The 14,691-nt window shown below is 46.7% G+C and overlaps 1 protein-coding gene across 1 annotated transcript in view; it reads right to left on the reverse strand.

Moving 5' to 3' along the window:
* Nucleotides 1–7,278: 7,278 nt before the first annotated feature.
* LIPG (lipase G, endothelial type) overlaps nt 7,279–14,691 on the reverse strand; it is a 10,637-nt gene continuing 3,224 nt past the window's right edge. Inside the window, exons 4-10 of the mRNA XM_009647709.2 lie at nt 14,618–14,691; nt 13,217–13,441; nt 12,523–12,765; nt 11,875–11,995; nt 11,106–11,324; nt 9,682–9,774; nt 7,279–8,050 (exon numbers count right to left, since the gene is read on the reverse strand). The exon at nt 14,618–14,691 is cut by the window's right edge and continues 11 nt beyond it. Coding sequence (XP_009646004.1) covers nt 8,029–8,050; nt 9,682–9,774; nt 11,106–11,324; nt 11,875–11,995; nt 12,523–12,765; nt 13,217–13,441; nt 14,618–14,691 — 997 coding nt within the window. The 3' untranslated portion in view covers nt 7,279–8,028. The remainder of the gene's footprint in view (nt 8,051–9,681; nt 9,775–11,105; nt 11,325–11,874; nt 11,996–12,522; nt 12,766–13,216; nt 13,442–14,617) is intronic.

Below are 14,691 nucleotides of genomic sequence, written 5' to 3' on the forward strand. Positions count from 1 at the left end.
CTGTGGAAGTTTAACAGAGAGGTTTCATAGTATCCTAGAATGTTTTGGGTTGGAAGATGACCTCTAAAGGTCCCTAACCCAATCCCCTGCAGTGAGCAGGGACATCTTTAACCAGATGCCTTTATAAGATGTCGGTGAGGAGGGGCTCCTAACTGCACTTCTCCTGAGAAGTCCTAGGAGATGATGCAGACTGAGAAGACCAAGCTCCAAGTGCCTCTGCGCAGGAAGAGATAAGGGCTGCATCTCCTCCAGCCTTGCCAGCGCCCTAAAGGGCTATGGCAGGGAGTGGATGGTGGCCTGGCTGGAGGAAGCTCTCCTCCATCCCTCTTTATGGACAAAGTTTATAAAAATCATTTCCCTGAGCTGAGCTGCTTGGGTACATGGCTCTGGAGGTACAGGGACATGGGAACCCATGTACACACTATCCACTCATTAAGGTAATGTCATGGCCCATCTCATCCCAGGTGTTACTGGGATCATGAGTGGGGTTTCTGCTCCAGGGTGGGAGCAACTCATCATCAGGTACTTCAAAGATTGTCCTGGATATACCTGCCGTTCTTCTACCTGCTAAGGAAGGGGACAGGGCTCAAAGTCTTCCAGGAGATACATCTGGGGGGGAGCTGAGCACATGGGAAGAAGATGAGGAGGCACTCAGGATGTTGGCTGAGCTTTGAAGTGAGCTGAAATGTAGGTTGTCCTTGTCCAAGTGCTGTGCTGTGAGGTTGCTTCCCAGCAATGGAGGTGGGAAGAACCATCTGGGTAATGACGTGTCGGTGGATGGGTTGGGAGTGGTGAGGTTGAGCTAAATGGATGGAGCATAACTTCATGGTGGAGAGGGGTTAAAAGAATATGAGTAATGGGAAATGGAGAAGGTAGAAGGAAAAGACTGAGAAAGAGGTGGGCTTGGGGGTCAGAGGGAGAGTTTTGCCCAGGGGTGACCCCAGCCATGGCACTGCTGGTGGGATTGCACCGGCAGCCGCTGGGGTTTTTAATTTTCCAGCTAATATTTGGGCATAGATATCGAGCCTTTGGAGAACAAGCATGGGCTCGCCATTTCTCCAAACGTAGACAGCGGTGGAAGAGGACAATTCTCTTCAAGCTTAGCAGAAAAAGCAATGAGGAAAACTGTTATGGATCTACCAGGGAGAGGCAGTGGTTCATGGGTAGGAGCCAGTCCCAGGAAGCAGCTTCAGAAACATGGGTGCAGGTTGACTTTCACAAGCTGCGAGGTGAGAGGAGTCGTGATGATGCAGAATTAACAAAAAAAAAGTTGTCTTCTATATGGTTTCTGGAAACTAATGATGAACAGGAGAGCTTGGCTTTGGTTCCAGGGGCCTGAATTAACACGGTCTTCATCAAAATGTTTTTGGTTTGTTTTTTTTTTAACTTACAGTTTTTGTATAAATGGAAGAGTGGAAAATTTTTCTGGATATTTTCTCCTGTCCTAGTTATTTCCAGTATTAGTGATTATTATCTTAAGGAGATAGTATCTATTTAAATATCATAAGCCATAAATCATCATTGATTTTTGTCCTTGCCTCCCCCCACTTCTTAATAACTTGTATCAGGACTAGAAGAAAAGGAAGCGCAGATGCTTTTTTTGTTGTTTTTTCCTCTTTCTTTTTTCCCCTTATTTTTTTTTTTTTAACTTAATCATTTGACAGCATTTGATTTATACAATCAGGTTCATTGCTTCTTCCACGTAGTTGGCAGGTTTTCTCTGCTTATTTCTCATGGTCTTCTGCTGGGGAAGGGGAAACAGCTTTAAGGAACACTAAAATCACATTGCAGAGCAGCAGAAGTTAATTGAGGATCTTTGGATCAAACTGAAAAACCAGAGCTTCTTTTGGCTCAGCTTTGTAAAGATGCACTAGATATAAAGTTCATCGTGTCCTGTAAAGTAGCTGTTGGCCAGAACGCAGAATCGGTCTAGGTCAGTGCTTTGATGTTCTTACTGGAGCTGGCTTGGAGGCAGCGTGTGGCTTGGACTTCAGACAGGAATTTAGGCCAGTAACTGGGGATGATGGGAAGAAGAAACGGGGGGAAAAATGCATATGAAGTTTAATTTTTCTAAATTTATGCCTTTTGCATCCAGTCTTGCAAAGTGCGGAGCATATTCCTCGCCTAGGCTTATCAGCAATAGGTCAGCTTCTGTCACCTCCTTCAACCAGCATCTCTGCTGAAATCTGAGGAAAAACTCCTGTGGATTTCAAAGGGAACCCAGCTGGAAGAGTTGTGCATGTGCTTAGCTGCGTTCGTTGTGTGTGTCCTACTGAGCGGTGCCCTGGCGGGTGAACCTGAACTTCTGCGAAAGCGTCTGCTCAGAGCTCTTGAGACGAGGCCGGGAGGAAGCTTTGCAGACACAACTCACAGAAGAGCTAACGTGTCCCTGCTCTTGCAGCTTTGGCTTTGCTTACTGAAATCATTGAGGCAAATACGCACAATCTGTAAACGTGCTGCTTCTTTCCTGAGAAGAGATGTTCAGCCATGACAGCCTTTAGAAGTGTCCTTCTCTCTCTTTTAGTTTTCGGTTTCCTTCGCCTTGTGGCATATTGTATGGGAATATGGGGTGGTAGACCATATTAGACCAGGCTGAACAAGTAGAAGAAAGCTTCAGTAAGCAAAAGAAACTCTTTAATCACTTTTCTATGCATGAAAACTGCTCGGAAGAGAAGACCATGCACCCTCCTGGTGCGCATGCTGAGCAGTTATCCAAGGTCAAGGTATTCGGGGGTTGTCTCTGTCACTGACCTGTGGGGTTAAGGCAAAGCTGTTAATCTCCTCGTGCTACAGGTTGATTTTGTCATGTTTGAATTTAGTTATTTGCAAGTTAACGTGCCGAGGATTGTAGCCTTGCCTGATCATGGAGAGTTGTGCTGCTCTCGCACCCAGGCTTCCTTGGTTTGCACACTGATGTTATCCACAGTGGTGCAGTTTGGTGATGACCATCACACGGATTCACGTTCCTCAGCAATAAAGTCAACGCTAACAAACCCTTTGTATAGAGCGCAGCAAGCTTTCTGAATAACTTCAGTCATCTACAGTTGGACTTGACGATCTTAAAGGTCTTTTCCAACCTAAACAATTCTGTGATTCTATCTGTAAACCAGCCAGACCCACCATTCTGAAATTTAGAGAGAAATTCCAAGCTTTATTATCCAACTGATATTTCGAGATCTGTCGTTGGAAGTTCCCTCCATTGAAACGCATGAAATATCTAACCCAGCTTTTCCATGGGTGTTTCTTTAATGGGTTCTTCAAAGAACCGACAGATTCGGCTGTTTTGCAGAGATCTGCAGCGCAAGGATCTTCTTCTCATTAACATCTGCAGATTTTATGGCATGGGAGTAAGATTGTTTCAGTCTACTTGCTTAGCTCCAGCTAAGCTGAATGTGGCTTTTCTCTTCATAATTTGGTAGGATACATCTGTTTTCAGCCAAAAACAGGATATGGAAAGCCATATGAAAAGGAAGGGAAAAAAGTCAACCAGATTTGCCTTAAGGTTTGGTCCAAGTCTTGGGTCGTTTCTTACTTTATCTGAGCTGGTTTGCCTGTTTTGCAGTAATTAGGACAGCTGGCTAGGAGAGGTGGAACAGCGTGGTCTGGAAAGCTTTACTTTTATTGGTCCCTTTTCCTCATTTTCCAGTCTTATTACAAGTCATGTCAGAAAAAAAGGATTCTGAACGTTTGCATTTCGTGTCTTCTTTATATGGTTTGCCATAAACATCGTAAAGCTTTGTGAAACAGCTGCAACACAACCTCGAACAGAAAGGACAGAGATAGGAAAAACCCCAATACTCGAGCAATAAAAGGTGATCTGATTTTTCTTTTAAACTTGGGTCAGCTCTGGGTCAAGCCACTTTACCCATCCCTCTGGGCAGCGTGAGGTCCCCCGATACTTTTGCACGGATTTGCAAGAGTTGCCGCATTCTTTGTCTTTGCTGCTGGGCTGGACGGGATCGCCAGGAAGGCAACGAGCTGTATAATTTATGTTGGAATGTCAGCATCTGAACAGGCATAAAATTACAACTTGTTACCGCGGTCCGAGGAGCAGAATCTTGGGTTTCTTGGACAGTTGTGGTCATCTTTCCGTGAGGCTGCTTTTGGGGACCGCTGAAAAGCTTTACCTGGTGGAGTGGGGCTGCCTCGTTATTTCAACACGGGAAGCCAGCGAAGAATGTGCTGCCCTTGCTCCTGAAAGGACTGGCCGGTCTTTCTCTTCCTGAATGCAACTGTTGTGTTGAATTTATTCTGCCCAGATTTTTTGTAGCTTGGAAACTGTCTACGTGAGACAGCCGGGACCGCCCGTGTCAGGGACTTCTGCAGCACCGGCCAAAGGAAAGGGTGGTGGTGTACTGGGGGAGAAGCAAACTCCAGGCAGACTTTGTGTTCACCTTACCTTCAAAAGCAGGGACGTGGGGCTGGACCTGGTGAAACCGCCCGATCGCTGCTGCTCACGGGAGCTGGTGCTCGCACGCAGCTGCCGGGGCAGCCCCGGGATAGGGGGGTGAGGAGGGCTGAAAAGCATTCCCTGTGCGGGGCGTATTGTTCCTCTGGAGACACAGCCTGACCTTTGGTGGGATCTGAATGGAGCAGTTGTGAAAAAGCGATCCCGAATAAATCTGGGGGAGGGGGAGGGATGCCAGGCAGCCAGGAAGCCCGGTGGTCAGCCCCATGGCAGGTCCAGCCCGCAGCCTCAGCCCTGCCTGGCACAGATTTGGGGGATGCCTGCTGTGCCGATCCTAAATTTGTTAGAGACTTCAGCAAAACAGGCCCTTCCCTTTGGTGTGTAGTTTTTTGTTTTTTGTTTTTTTTTTCCACTTGTCTAATGTACAAACTCCTAACTGGGGGGAACTGTGCAGGGTTGGATGTCGTCGTGCCAGGAGGTGTGACGCCAGCCTCTGTACATGGAGCAGCAGGAGAGATGCGTTGGGGAGGCCACATTTGCCGTGCAAAGGGCCAGATGCCTGGAGGGGATGTGAAAGAGCTGCAGCCTGTTCCTCCTTTCTCGTGAGCTTGTATTCTTCATCCTTTTCCTTCTAGAGAACAGCTGGATGCGAAAGGGGCCGGCACCCGCTTGTTCTTGCAGGAGAATCGTCCTGCAAGAGGCACCAGCCCTTGCGCTGCAGCTGTATCCAAGGGGTAGCGTGCAAAAAAATGAGTCCCAAATGGCTGGACGCGTTGTGTCTCTGATTTAACCGGGAATGCATCCCTTGCAGGAGCACTGCAGCTAGGGTGCTGTAGACCCGTAGCCCATCACTGCTACAGGAGGGGATCTGAAACCAAAATAAGCAGCCACTTACGTAAATGAGTTCTGGTATCAGAGTCCCCCCATCTCTGCATGGGGTGGAAGGTAGCCCCACATCAGAAAAAAACCTCCAGCTCTGGGGTGCAGAATAATTATAGAATCGTTTAGATTGGGAAAGACCTTTAAGATCATCAAATCCAGCCGTTACCCTAACCCTGCCCTAATTAGGGGCCCTGCAAGCATCAAACAGCCTCCCCATCGCTCTGCTGAAGCTACAAAGGTAATTTTCCTTGCAAATTTTTCTTTTCATAGGAAAAGGTTAACTAAGTGATTTCATGTAAATCTTCCACAGCCTGGAGGTATTTACTTTGTTTGCAAAGTCCTTCTGTTGCTACTGGATTCGTGCCACCGATTTGTGTCGGGGGTAGGCAAAGCATGGAGAGGTTTCCTTAAATTTGATGGCGCGGCTGCTGGGAAAAACCTCAGTTTGTGATCAGATTTGGGTAAGTTTTCTTAAAATTATTCACTAACGGGCTAACTCTTGAAGTCAGGCAAGGGTGACGCATTTCAGGGGAAAAAAAACATTACATTCAATGGGGGAAAAAAAAGCATTAATGCAGGAAGTGGAGGGAGAAGAGGGAGTTTGTCCTAACCTGTCCTGGCTAGCCTGGCAGAGCAGCGATGGTCTTTCCAGAGCCTTCTGTGCTCACTGCAATAGCCAGAGAGAGCAAGGGACAAAATCTCGCTCTCCCCCCAGCCAAAAGCAGTATTGGTATTGCCATGGCTGAAAGAAAACAGGGTGGGAAGGAAAGGTTAATGGGTTTGGTGGTTGTCCCTGCTTGAGCGTGTCTTACAGCCAGCGTGGGGAAGAGGAAGACAGAAAATGCCTCCCCCCCCAAAAAAAGATGATCTCAGGGTGCCATTGAAATCACCATCTCAGTGCTAGGCCAAAGCTAGGAGTAGACCTGTCATGTTGTATGATGGGCACCTTGGGAGCTGTGACAGACAAGTAGACAGTGACTTTGGTCCATTCCTGGAGATCCTTGGTGCTGCATGGGTGGAGGGACCAAGCCTAGGGTGGCAACGCAGCCTGGAGAGGACATGGAAGGAAGGTGCTGGATAAGGGCACCTACTTGCCAGCACCTACTGGCTGCTGCTCTGCCTTCACCTCTTCTTTCTGCTGGTCTCAGTGGCCTGCAGGATGGGGACAAGATGGCTATGTGCTGTTGTTCCAGCAAGGCATGTCAAAGCTTGTGGTAGACCAATAACAAGGCTTCATTGATTTTTACCAAGCCCTTTATTTTTTGTCTTAAGGCTTATAAAAACTGTTACTCAAAACCAAACTGTTTAAAACTTTACATATGTACAATATGAGAAATAAATTACGTTTTTAAGTCATACAAAAACCACAATATACAAATAGGGCTTTGAAACCACTTTAAGTATGGCACGGTGACAAGTCACAGATACTTACCAAAGGCTTCAGTTATTGAAGCCTTTGCATAAAACCATGAAAAAAAAAATCTCTAAATGTGCTTGCTTTGGTTGGATTGAAGCTCTACAAGAACTCAGAGAACTGCAGGCCTCAGGAGGACTTGCTAAGTCTTCAGAACTTAGTGCACCACAGGCAACACCATTTTTTGAGATTGCCTTTCTGCATGCCAAAAGTTCAAGAGCTGCTACATGAGTCTCCTTTCCAAAAAAAAAAGAAAAAAAAAGTCTAGTTCACCTCTGACAAGGTCCACTCTGCTGCACACAGGGCAGCTGTAGGGAGTCTGTCAAAGTTGGAGCAAAGCCAAGTTCATCTGGCACTGGGGAATCCAACCAGGACATCATGGCAATGAGGGTAGGACGTCATCTGGCTTGGTTAAATACGTTGCCCCAAAATAAGGTCTTAGTTACGCACTGGTACTAGAACAGCATCTGAACAGAGGCAAATGCATTCTCAGTAGTTACAAGGACTGGTGCAAAGCTCTCCTGAAGCAGCATGGTTCAGAACCTTCCGCCTCCCCTACGAGTCGGTAAGATTGATGCACGAGACCGGATGGCCTCACTGCAGACGCTGGCTGGGGAGCAAGGAGCAGCTGCCAACACCATCACCTACCATCTGCACTGTGCTTTGCCCTGGGTACAGGGAGGAGGGAGTACCACCTTCTTCTAAGGTTATATATAGAGATTTCGGTATCAGCCAGACACAGAATGGACTATTTTTAAGGCAAGCAAAGGACAACTTGAAGTTAAGTGGCGTTGTGCTTATTCCCACCCCTCCCCTGAACAACCCCACACACTTGACCTGCGCTGGTCTCATCTTCCCACAGCCCCTAGTGCTACTGGACCCATGGTAACTCCTACCCTAGATGCTAATTTGTTCTTGGCAGCTCTGTCACCAACAGTCTGATGGGCAGTTAGCACAGTTATCTTCTCAACTCCACTGGCAGGCAGACCAGAAGATCATTGCTGAGGTCCAGATCTGTGAAGATCTCATCCGTAGTCCTGGTTAATGGGAGCAGGCAGGAAATGCAGCGTGTAACAGGTCAAGGTAAGGTTAAATGCACAAACCAGGCTCCTTGGGGAAGGGAGAATGTAGTTTTAGTTATTCTAGGTCTAGGACCACCGTCCCTCAATTGCTCCTCAGGTTCTTGCATCTGATCCAAGATGGTTTTGTCCTGAAGAGCTAGTTGCTCTAAGTGCTACCAAGCCAGATTTTTCCCAGAGCATTTCTCCACCTGCATGGTCTTCATGCATCTAGGTTGCTCAGTTGTGAGTCTTTAGAGAAGTCTTCAGAGCAAATTTGAGACAGATCTGGGAAAAGCAGAGGGAGAGGAAAAAAAGAAATCTAGTTAAATGTAGAAGTTAAGAGGAGTAATAAATAATTCCTAAGAAACTCTAGGACACCAAGAACAGGTTTAGACAGTACAGGTTGGTGTTTTCTTCTGTCAAAGCAGCACTTTGCCCAGTAGCTACTCAATGAGAGCCTGAAGCAGACATTATGCACGCAAGTAGGCTGCAAACAGAAATTACAGGTCTTGACGCTAGCTTCTGCCTGTCCAGATCCATTCAGGATGGACAGATGTTTGCAGACTCAAGTCTCCACATAGGGAACTATGATCCCCCAGTGATTTGGCAGGAACAGAGAGCTGAACAGCAAGTAATTCCTCATGATCTTTGGGAGGAAGGATCGTTTCCTAGAAAAACCGTAGTGCTTTGGACCTCAGATCCACTCCTCCGCCTCGTGCAAAAGCTGTATTCCACGAGTGAAGCGGGAAGGGCCTATCTGCCAGCAATTCTGGTTTATGGGGGTTATGGAGTAGCACATCCAAACAGCCTTTTATTGTACCTGCAGGAATATTTACTTGATCTTTCCAGACTTGTGGCAGAGCAACAAGTTTTTGCACAGGGGTTTCATTCACGGAGTTGTTTGCTACCGTATGTTGCACAGCTTGCTAGATCCTGCCAAGCCTGGAACGGTACCAGCTTGCGTTCCTGAGCTGAGCTCTGCTGCCCCACAGGGCTGTGCAAAGCACGACTTCCGCAGGGCTCTGCTAGCCCTAACAAGCACTTGGTCTCCAGATTAGAAGCGACAAAGCTCTAAGTTTACAAATTGAGGTTTAAGAGAGGCCAAAAGGCCAGGCTTCATCTGAAGGAGACCATCGTTTAGTCAAACAAACAGGGCTTCATCCAGACTGCCTCTAGTAGCGTTTTGAAGCAATCAAGCTGTCACTGCTGGGACCAGACTTACTGGAAGTCATGCTCTGAGGACTGATCCTAGGTGCCTGGGAAGTCCCCCCAGAGGTTAAGCAGGGCTGAGATACTCTGGCAACAGCTGAGTTTGGGTTCTCCTGAACCAGAAGAGATTGGCGATAGCCAGAGATGAAGCAGCAGGAGTCAGCACTGGAACACTGTGGCAAAGCCTTGGCTGCATCTTGCTCGTGTAGTTGAGCCCAAACTTGATCAAGAGATATTTTTGGCAGCTTAAAATATTCTACAAGGCTGAAACAGCCTTTGAGGGAATCCCCTGCACTCCCAGCTTCCCTCTGTTTTACAGGGCAGTTAATAGATGCCTCTAATTAGCTCTCTGCTATTGCAAGGCTCTCAGGTATTGGTAGCACCTTATTTTTAGCATCTGCCACGACAGCAAGCAGACAGGTTCTTTAGGCCCAGGGGATCATGTTATACCAACCTGGTAGTAAGGATGTAAAGGTAACAGGATGACAAACTAAAATCAGAAGTGAGGATAATAGCACCTTGTTAGTGATAGTCAAGATGCACATGAAAATTAAGCCCTATAGCTGGGAAGCTTGGGCTAGAATTTATTAACTTTTGAAAGAAAGAGATTCCAGGAGTCTCAACAAAAGAAAAAACCAACCTGGCTCCACTCATCCCAGCACAGCCACACACATCAGACAGGATTTCTCTTAGCTGCTTTTCCCTACCTTTTTTGCCATTCCTCTGTGCACTTCACAAACCAGAGCTCTTTACCAGGAGATATACTGGTCAGCTGGGAATCCTCCACACAGAAAGCAAACCTAGGAGGAGGAATCGGAAGTCAAGAGAGGGTACCTGTTGTCTCCAGGATTAACAAATAACACTTAATCTGGACTGAAGCTAATTCTAGGACAAGTTGTTTGATTTCTCATCCTTCCTGTGGAACACCTTGATACACCCTTAGCCTGTTGAGTGGCTGGTTTATTTCCCATTTTAATATTTTATTTGGGGATCTTTGCTTCTACTACCCCTATGTTTCATAGATTGTAGAAATGAGGATGCAGAACACCTTACAGATGATAGGGGATCACAGAATGGCAAGGGCTGGAAGGGACCTTGGGAGATCATCTAGTCCAACCCTCCTGCTAAAGCAGGTTCACCTAGGGCATGTTACACAGGGCATCGTCCAGGTGGGCTTTGAATATCTCCAGAGAAGGAGACTCCACAACCCCCCTGGGCAGCCTGGGCCAGTGCTCTGTCACCCTCAAAGTCAAGAAGTTCTTCCTCATATTCAACTGAAACCTCTTATGTTTCAGTTTGTGCCCATTGCACAGTGGCTGGACACCACTGCAAAGAGTCTGGCTCCGTCCTCGTGATGCTCAATTAAAGCTCTGAAAAAGGTGGGAAAATCATCAATATCAACTGCTGTGCTTTGACAGAGCTGGGTTACCTTCAGAACAAGAGTAGCACAAGACTTGGGAGGCTCAATTAAAGCTCTGAAAAAGATGGGAAAATCATCAATATCGACTGCTGTGCTTTGACAGAGCTGGGTCACCTTCAGAACAAGAGTAGCACAAGACTTGGGAGCGCAGCGCTATGTGCTTGGCAGCTTTACTTCTTGTTGGTTGCTCAGGTAGCTTTCCGATTACAGAGATCTCGGAAGGAGCAATATAGGGCTTAAGGAGTTGGCGTCACCATGTTGCAGCTTTAGGTCTAGCTTGTTGTGCCAAATCAGCACATTATGCATGTAAATGATAGCCATGCCCATCTACATTTCAGTATTTTTGGCGTTGTACTTTTACCTTTCAGGTGTGACCTAAACAGTTTTGAAGTAGGCTAATTTAGTCCCCAAGGGCAAGCAAGACAGTGTCCCAGTAGCTAAATAAGGCAAAAGAACATCTCAGATCTGATCTGTAGTGACTGGTTTTGCTTAAAGCCTAGTTTGCAACCTCCTGTTGGCAAGTAGCCCACTCTCCTGTGCCACGAGGGAGCATTAGCTGGTAACACCAAAGAGGAAACACAGTCCAAGGTACCAGCTAAGTTGAAACCCCCAACTTTTCTTGCTAGATTCTGAATATTTCTCCTTTCAATTGAATTTTTTATTTGACTTTTGACTGAAGTCAGGTCACCTGCAGCCTAACACAGTTATTACCTCTGTTGCGTTTCCCCAGATTTCACACGTATGCGTCTGATATGCAGCTCCTGGGAGGACTTTGCAGGCCGATACCAGTAGCTCCTCAGCTCTTTCCACAGATCGTACCACGACTGAGATGTTCCCTCCCAGGTGAGCTTTATTTTTAGAAGTTCACCCATGTCCTCTTCAGTATAGACCAGGAAGGTGTTTGTAGCATTTAGGCCAATTTGATCAAGCCTGAAAGACAAGCAGAGACTCAACATTTCTTCCTTATGGAAGCATGCCAGATGCTCATTCATTCCAAGAAATTAAACAGAGCCCTTTGCAGCTTATTAAGTGCTGTGTGTTCAGCTGTCACCTGTTAATTACTGGAGAAAGCAAGCTCAGATAGCTGGTTCAGTACAATGCATCATGCGTTTGGCTCAACCACCCTTCCATAGCTTAAATGGGAATTTCACGCGTTGTGTTTCTTCTGGGAGAAGCTAAAGGAGGTCAACGATGCCTCCAGAGATATGGGTGCTTTCAGATTATATCCAGATGGTAGAGGGGAAGAGCAAAACAAAGTATTTCAACAATGAGCCATGAAAGCTAATATATAGAGGACTGGGGACATCAAATTGCTTTCTCAGCAATAAATTATATTTAAATTACTGCATGAAAAGTTTTTTGCCTGGTGATGAAGTGAGGCTCAGGGCTAGCGTTACCAGAAGAAAAAAAAAAAAAAGAGTAAGGCCACCTTGTGCGGTCCCGGTGGCCACGAGCAAGCACAACAGGCCAGCTTACTTACATTTCTAAAGAGAGGGGTTCAGAGTCTCTATTGGTGCCATGAAGGGTGACGGAGAAAGTGGGGTCAGCCTCTCCCAAGCTTTTGTAGCTGAAGACGTGCATTTTCATCTGATAATGGTAGACTGGAGAGAAACAAGGAGAGCATAGATGGAACCACCTTTGCTGAGAGACAACATTGCTCAGCATCACTCTTTGTGAAACAGCGTTGGCTGGCAAAGGCAAGACCCTGCATTTATTGAGACATCATTCATCACTTTTGCCTGCCCCTACTGATTACTAAGTTGATGTTTACGCAACAACAGCAAGTCTGCTCTGAGGAGGGCTCCCCAAACCTTGCTCTGCTCTAAGTTTGGGGTGGTCTTACAAGTATGACATGCGTCTGGGTGGTCTTACAAGTATGACTGAGCTGCAGTCCTGCTCAGAAGGCAGTGTCTCCTTATGGCCAGAGCCCTGTTGATTTTAGATGGAGCAAGGAGCGCAGTAACGCCCCAGAATGGCAACGCAACCAGGTAACAGCAAAAGGCTAACGCCTGGTGCTGCGCTGCTTTGCGGTGATGCTACTCTTCTACCTCTACATCTTTCCCAACATTGACTTTGGGAATCCGCTCCTAGAGGTAAGTTTCTGCTCTTTTTCAGAGGGAAAGCCTACCTTTGAACGGCATGTCAGCTCTTGTTTTCAAGTACATCTTGCTGTTTCTTTTGTTGCGTATTTTCCTGGCATTGTAGCCAATGCCATTGCAGCGGTTCTTCCGGCAGCTCAGGCAGATGCCCTTCTTGAAGCGACTGGAATCGGTACATTGAAACGCGAAGCTTTGTTTATCTTGGTTCACGAGGGAGTCCACGAAGAGGTGCACAGACCGCTCGTGTTCACATTTAACAACTTCACCGATTGCTAGGGAAGCAGAGTTGCGAGGGATAGGTTTTGTTTAAGCATTCGTCACGTCAGCAGCTGATAAGATACGGTGAGCTATACCTTTTTGTAGCTCAACGGGAGTTGAGCATGGCCAAACTTGAACATTTTTCAAACACCAGCAACTCAAGAGGTTAGTGCTAGAGGCTTGAAGAGGACTTGTCATTTAGTGGCTACCATGAAAAGAGATTTAAAGAGGATTCTAGACCCAGCGTAAGACCACCATAGTTTATGATCAGGTGTTAGAGTAAGAACACGCTACTTCAGAATTAAAAGCAGATCTAGTTTCTAGCAGCTATCTCTAGTAGTACAAGCAGTTTAGAAGGAAAAAAGTTCTCTGCTCTTGCAAATCAGATCATCCCCCAGCATCAGCCCAAGTCTATTTGTGAGGAGTCTACACCGACCAGAGGCAAAATAAGTAACGAGAACTTACTCCCATAGGCAATTGCTCCCAAGACATCACTTAATCCACAGCCAGGCTGGAAGTCTCCCCCATTGGGGTAGATGTCAACGTGGCCTACAGGCATCTGGATCCCGATGCTAACGCCTAGTGTTTCCCTTGTGTAGGTGTGTAGCACATCCACAAAGTTAGCATCATCGGGGGAGAGGCGCTTGCTAGGGTCCACTCCTTCAAACATAGGGCCGGCTGGATCCAAGCCTGGTGTTAGAGAGAGTAGGCAAGATGCCAGGTAAGAAATTGGGTTATTTCATACAGAATATAGCCAGGAGCCCGCTGTTAGCAGCGCCCTTAACCAAGTGCTACAGACAGTCCCTGCCTCATCACAGCTACTGTCCCCCAAGATCTCTTCACCGTGGACTCACAGAGGGAACAAATGAAGATGTCCCATACCACTTTTGGAGCAACACAACCCAGTAGTAGCACCAGTTTGCTCTACAGCAATGGCTTCAGATTGCCTGTTGGAAGCGAGGAGTCTTTGCTAGGTCACAGGGAAGAGATACTTCAAGAGGTAGCAGATGACTGAACACCAGAAGAGGTCTAGCACCCCACAGAGACTGTTGGTAGCCAAAGCTGCCTTGGCTGCATTTAGTCTCTGGACATACAGAGGGACTAGTACAACTTTAAGCAGCAGCCAGGTAATTCCTGCATCTGAGATCTCACGATGGGTTTTGGACTTTCTGTTAACTTCTGAGCCTCACCCACAACCTGAAGCAGAGTTCCTGAGCCATTCCCCAACTTGACTGTCAGGTGCTTTAATTTTTTTTTCCTGCTTAACTAAATACAGATATTTATTGCTAGGCTCTGAGGAATTCTCACTGCCAGTGTCCCATTTAAACGCTTAATGCAAGCCCTTGTACCATGCCCTAAGTTCTCACGTGTTGAAATCAGCTTTCTTCTGGAGTCAGAAGCACTCTCTTCAAGATATTTTCAGAATGAGGGGTTGGGTTTGTTTGTTTAGGGGTGGTTTTTTTTTTTGACCAAACATCCTATGGGACAAAGTACACTCAATAGCTCTCACTTCTATTAGTTTATGAGCTATAATTACAAAACTGGTATCACTTGGAGGCTTAGGATTTGGATAGTAAGAACTTGAGCTGGGCTTGTTTTGAACCCACCTTTAACTTCAAATATACTCAAGATCAGGCTGTCCTCTGAAAGGTTTTTCACTGAACCTCCCCTACATTTGGGGTTCAAAGCTGAGATATTTTCTCATGTCAAGAGCCTCATACTCCCCACTGCCACCACAGGTAGGAAGCTTGTCATTTCTGTCTACGCAAGCCCAAAACAACATTGCAACAACACAGGAAACGAGCCTCTTCGGGGAAACTCGCCACCACTATGGAAAGGTAAGAGACTGCTTAAAAAGCCACTTGCCTGTAATCCTGCCTATTGTCCCATGGACGTGGTTACCAGCAAAACCGGCAACGTGGGCGCCCAGGCTGTACCCA

The sequence above is a fragment of the Egretta garzetta genome, unplaced genomic scaffold (assembly GCF_000687185.1).
Source record: "Egretta garzetta isolate BGI_Z169 unplaced genomic scaffold, ASM68718v1 scaffold179, whole genome shotgun sequence".
Classification (NCBI taxonomy): domain Eukaryota; kingdom Metazoa; phylum Chordata; class Aves; order Pelecaniformes; family Ardeidae; genus Egretta; species Egretta garzetta.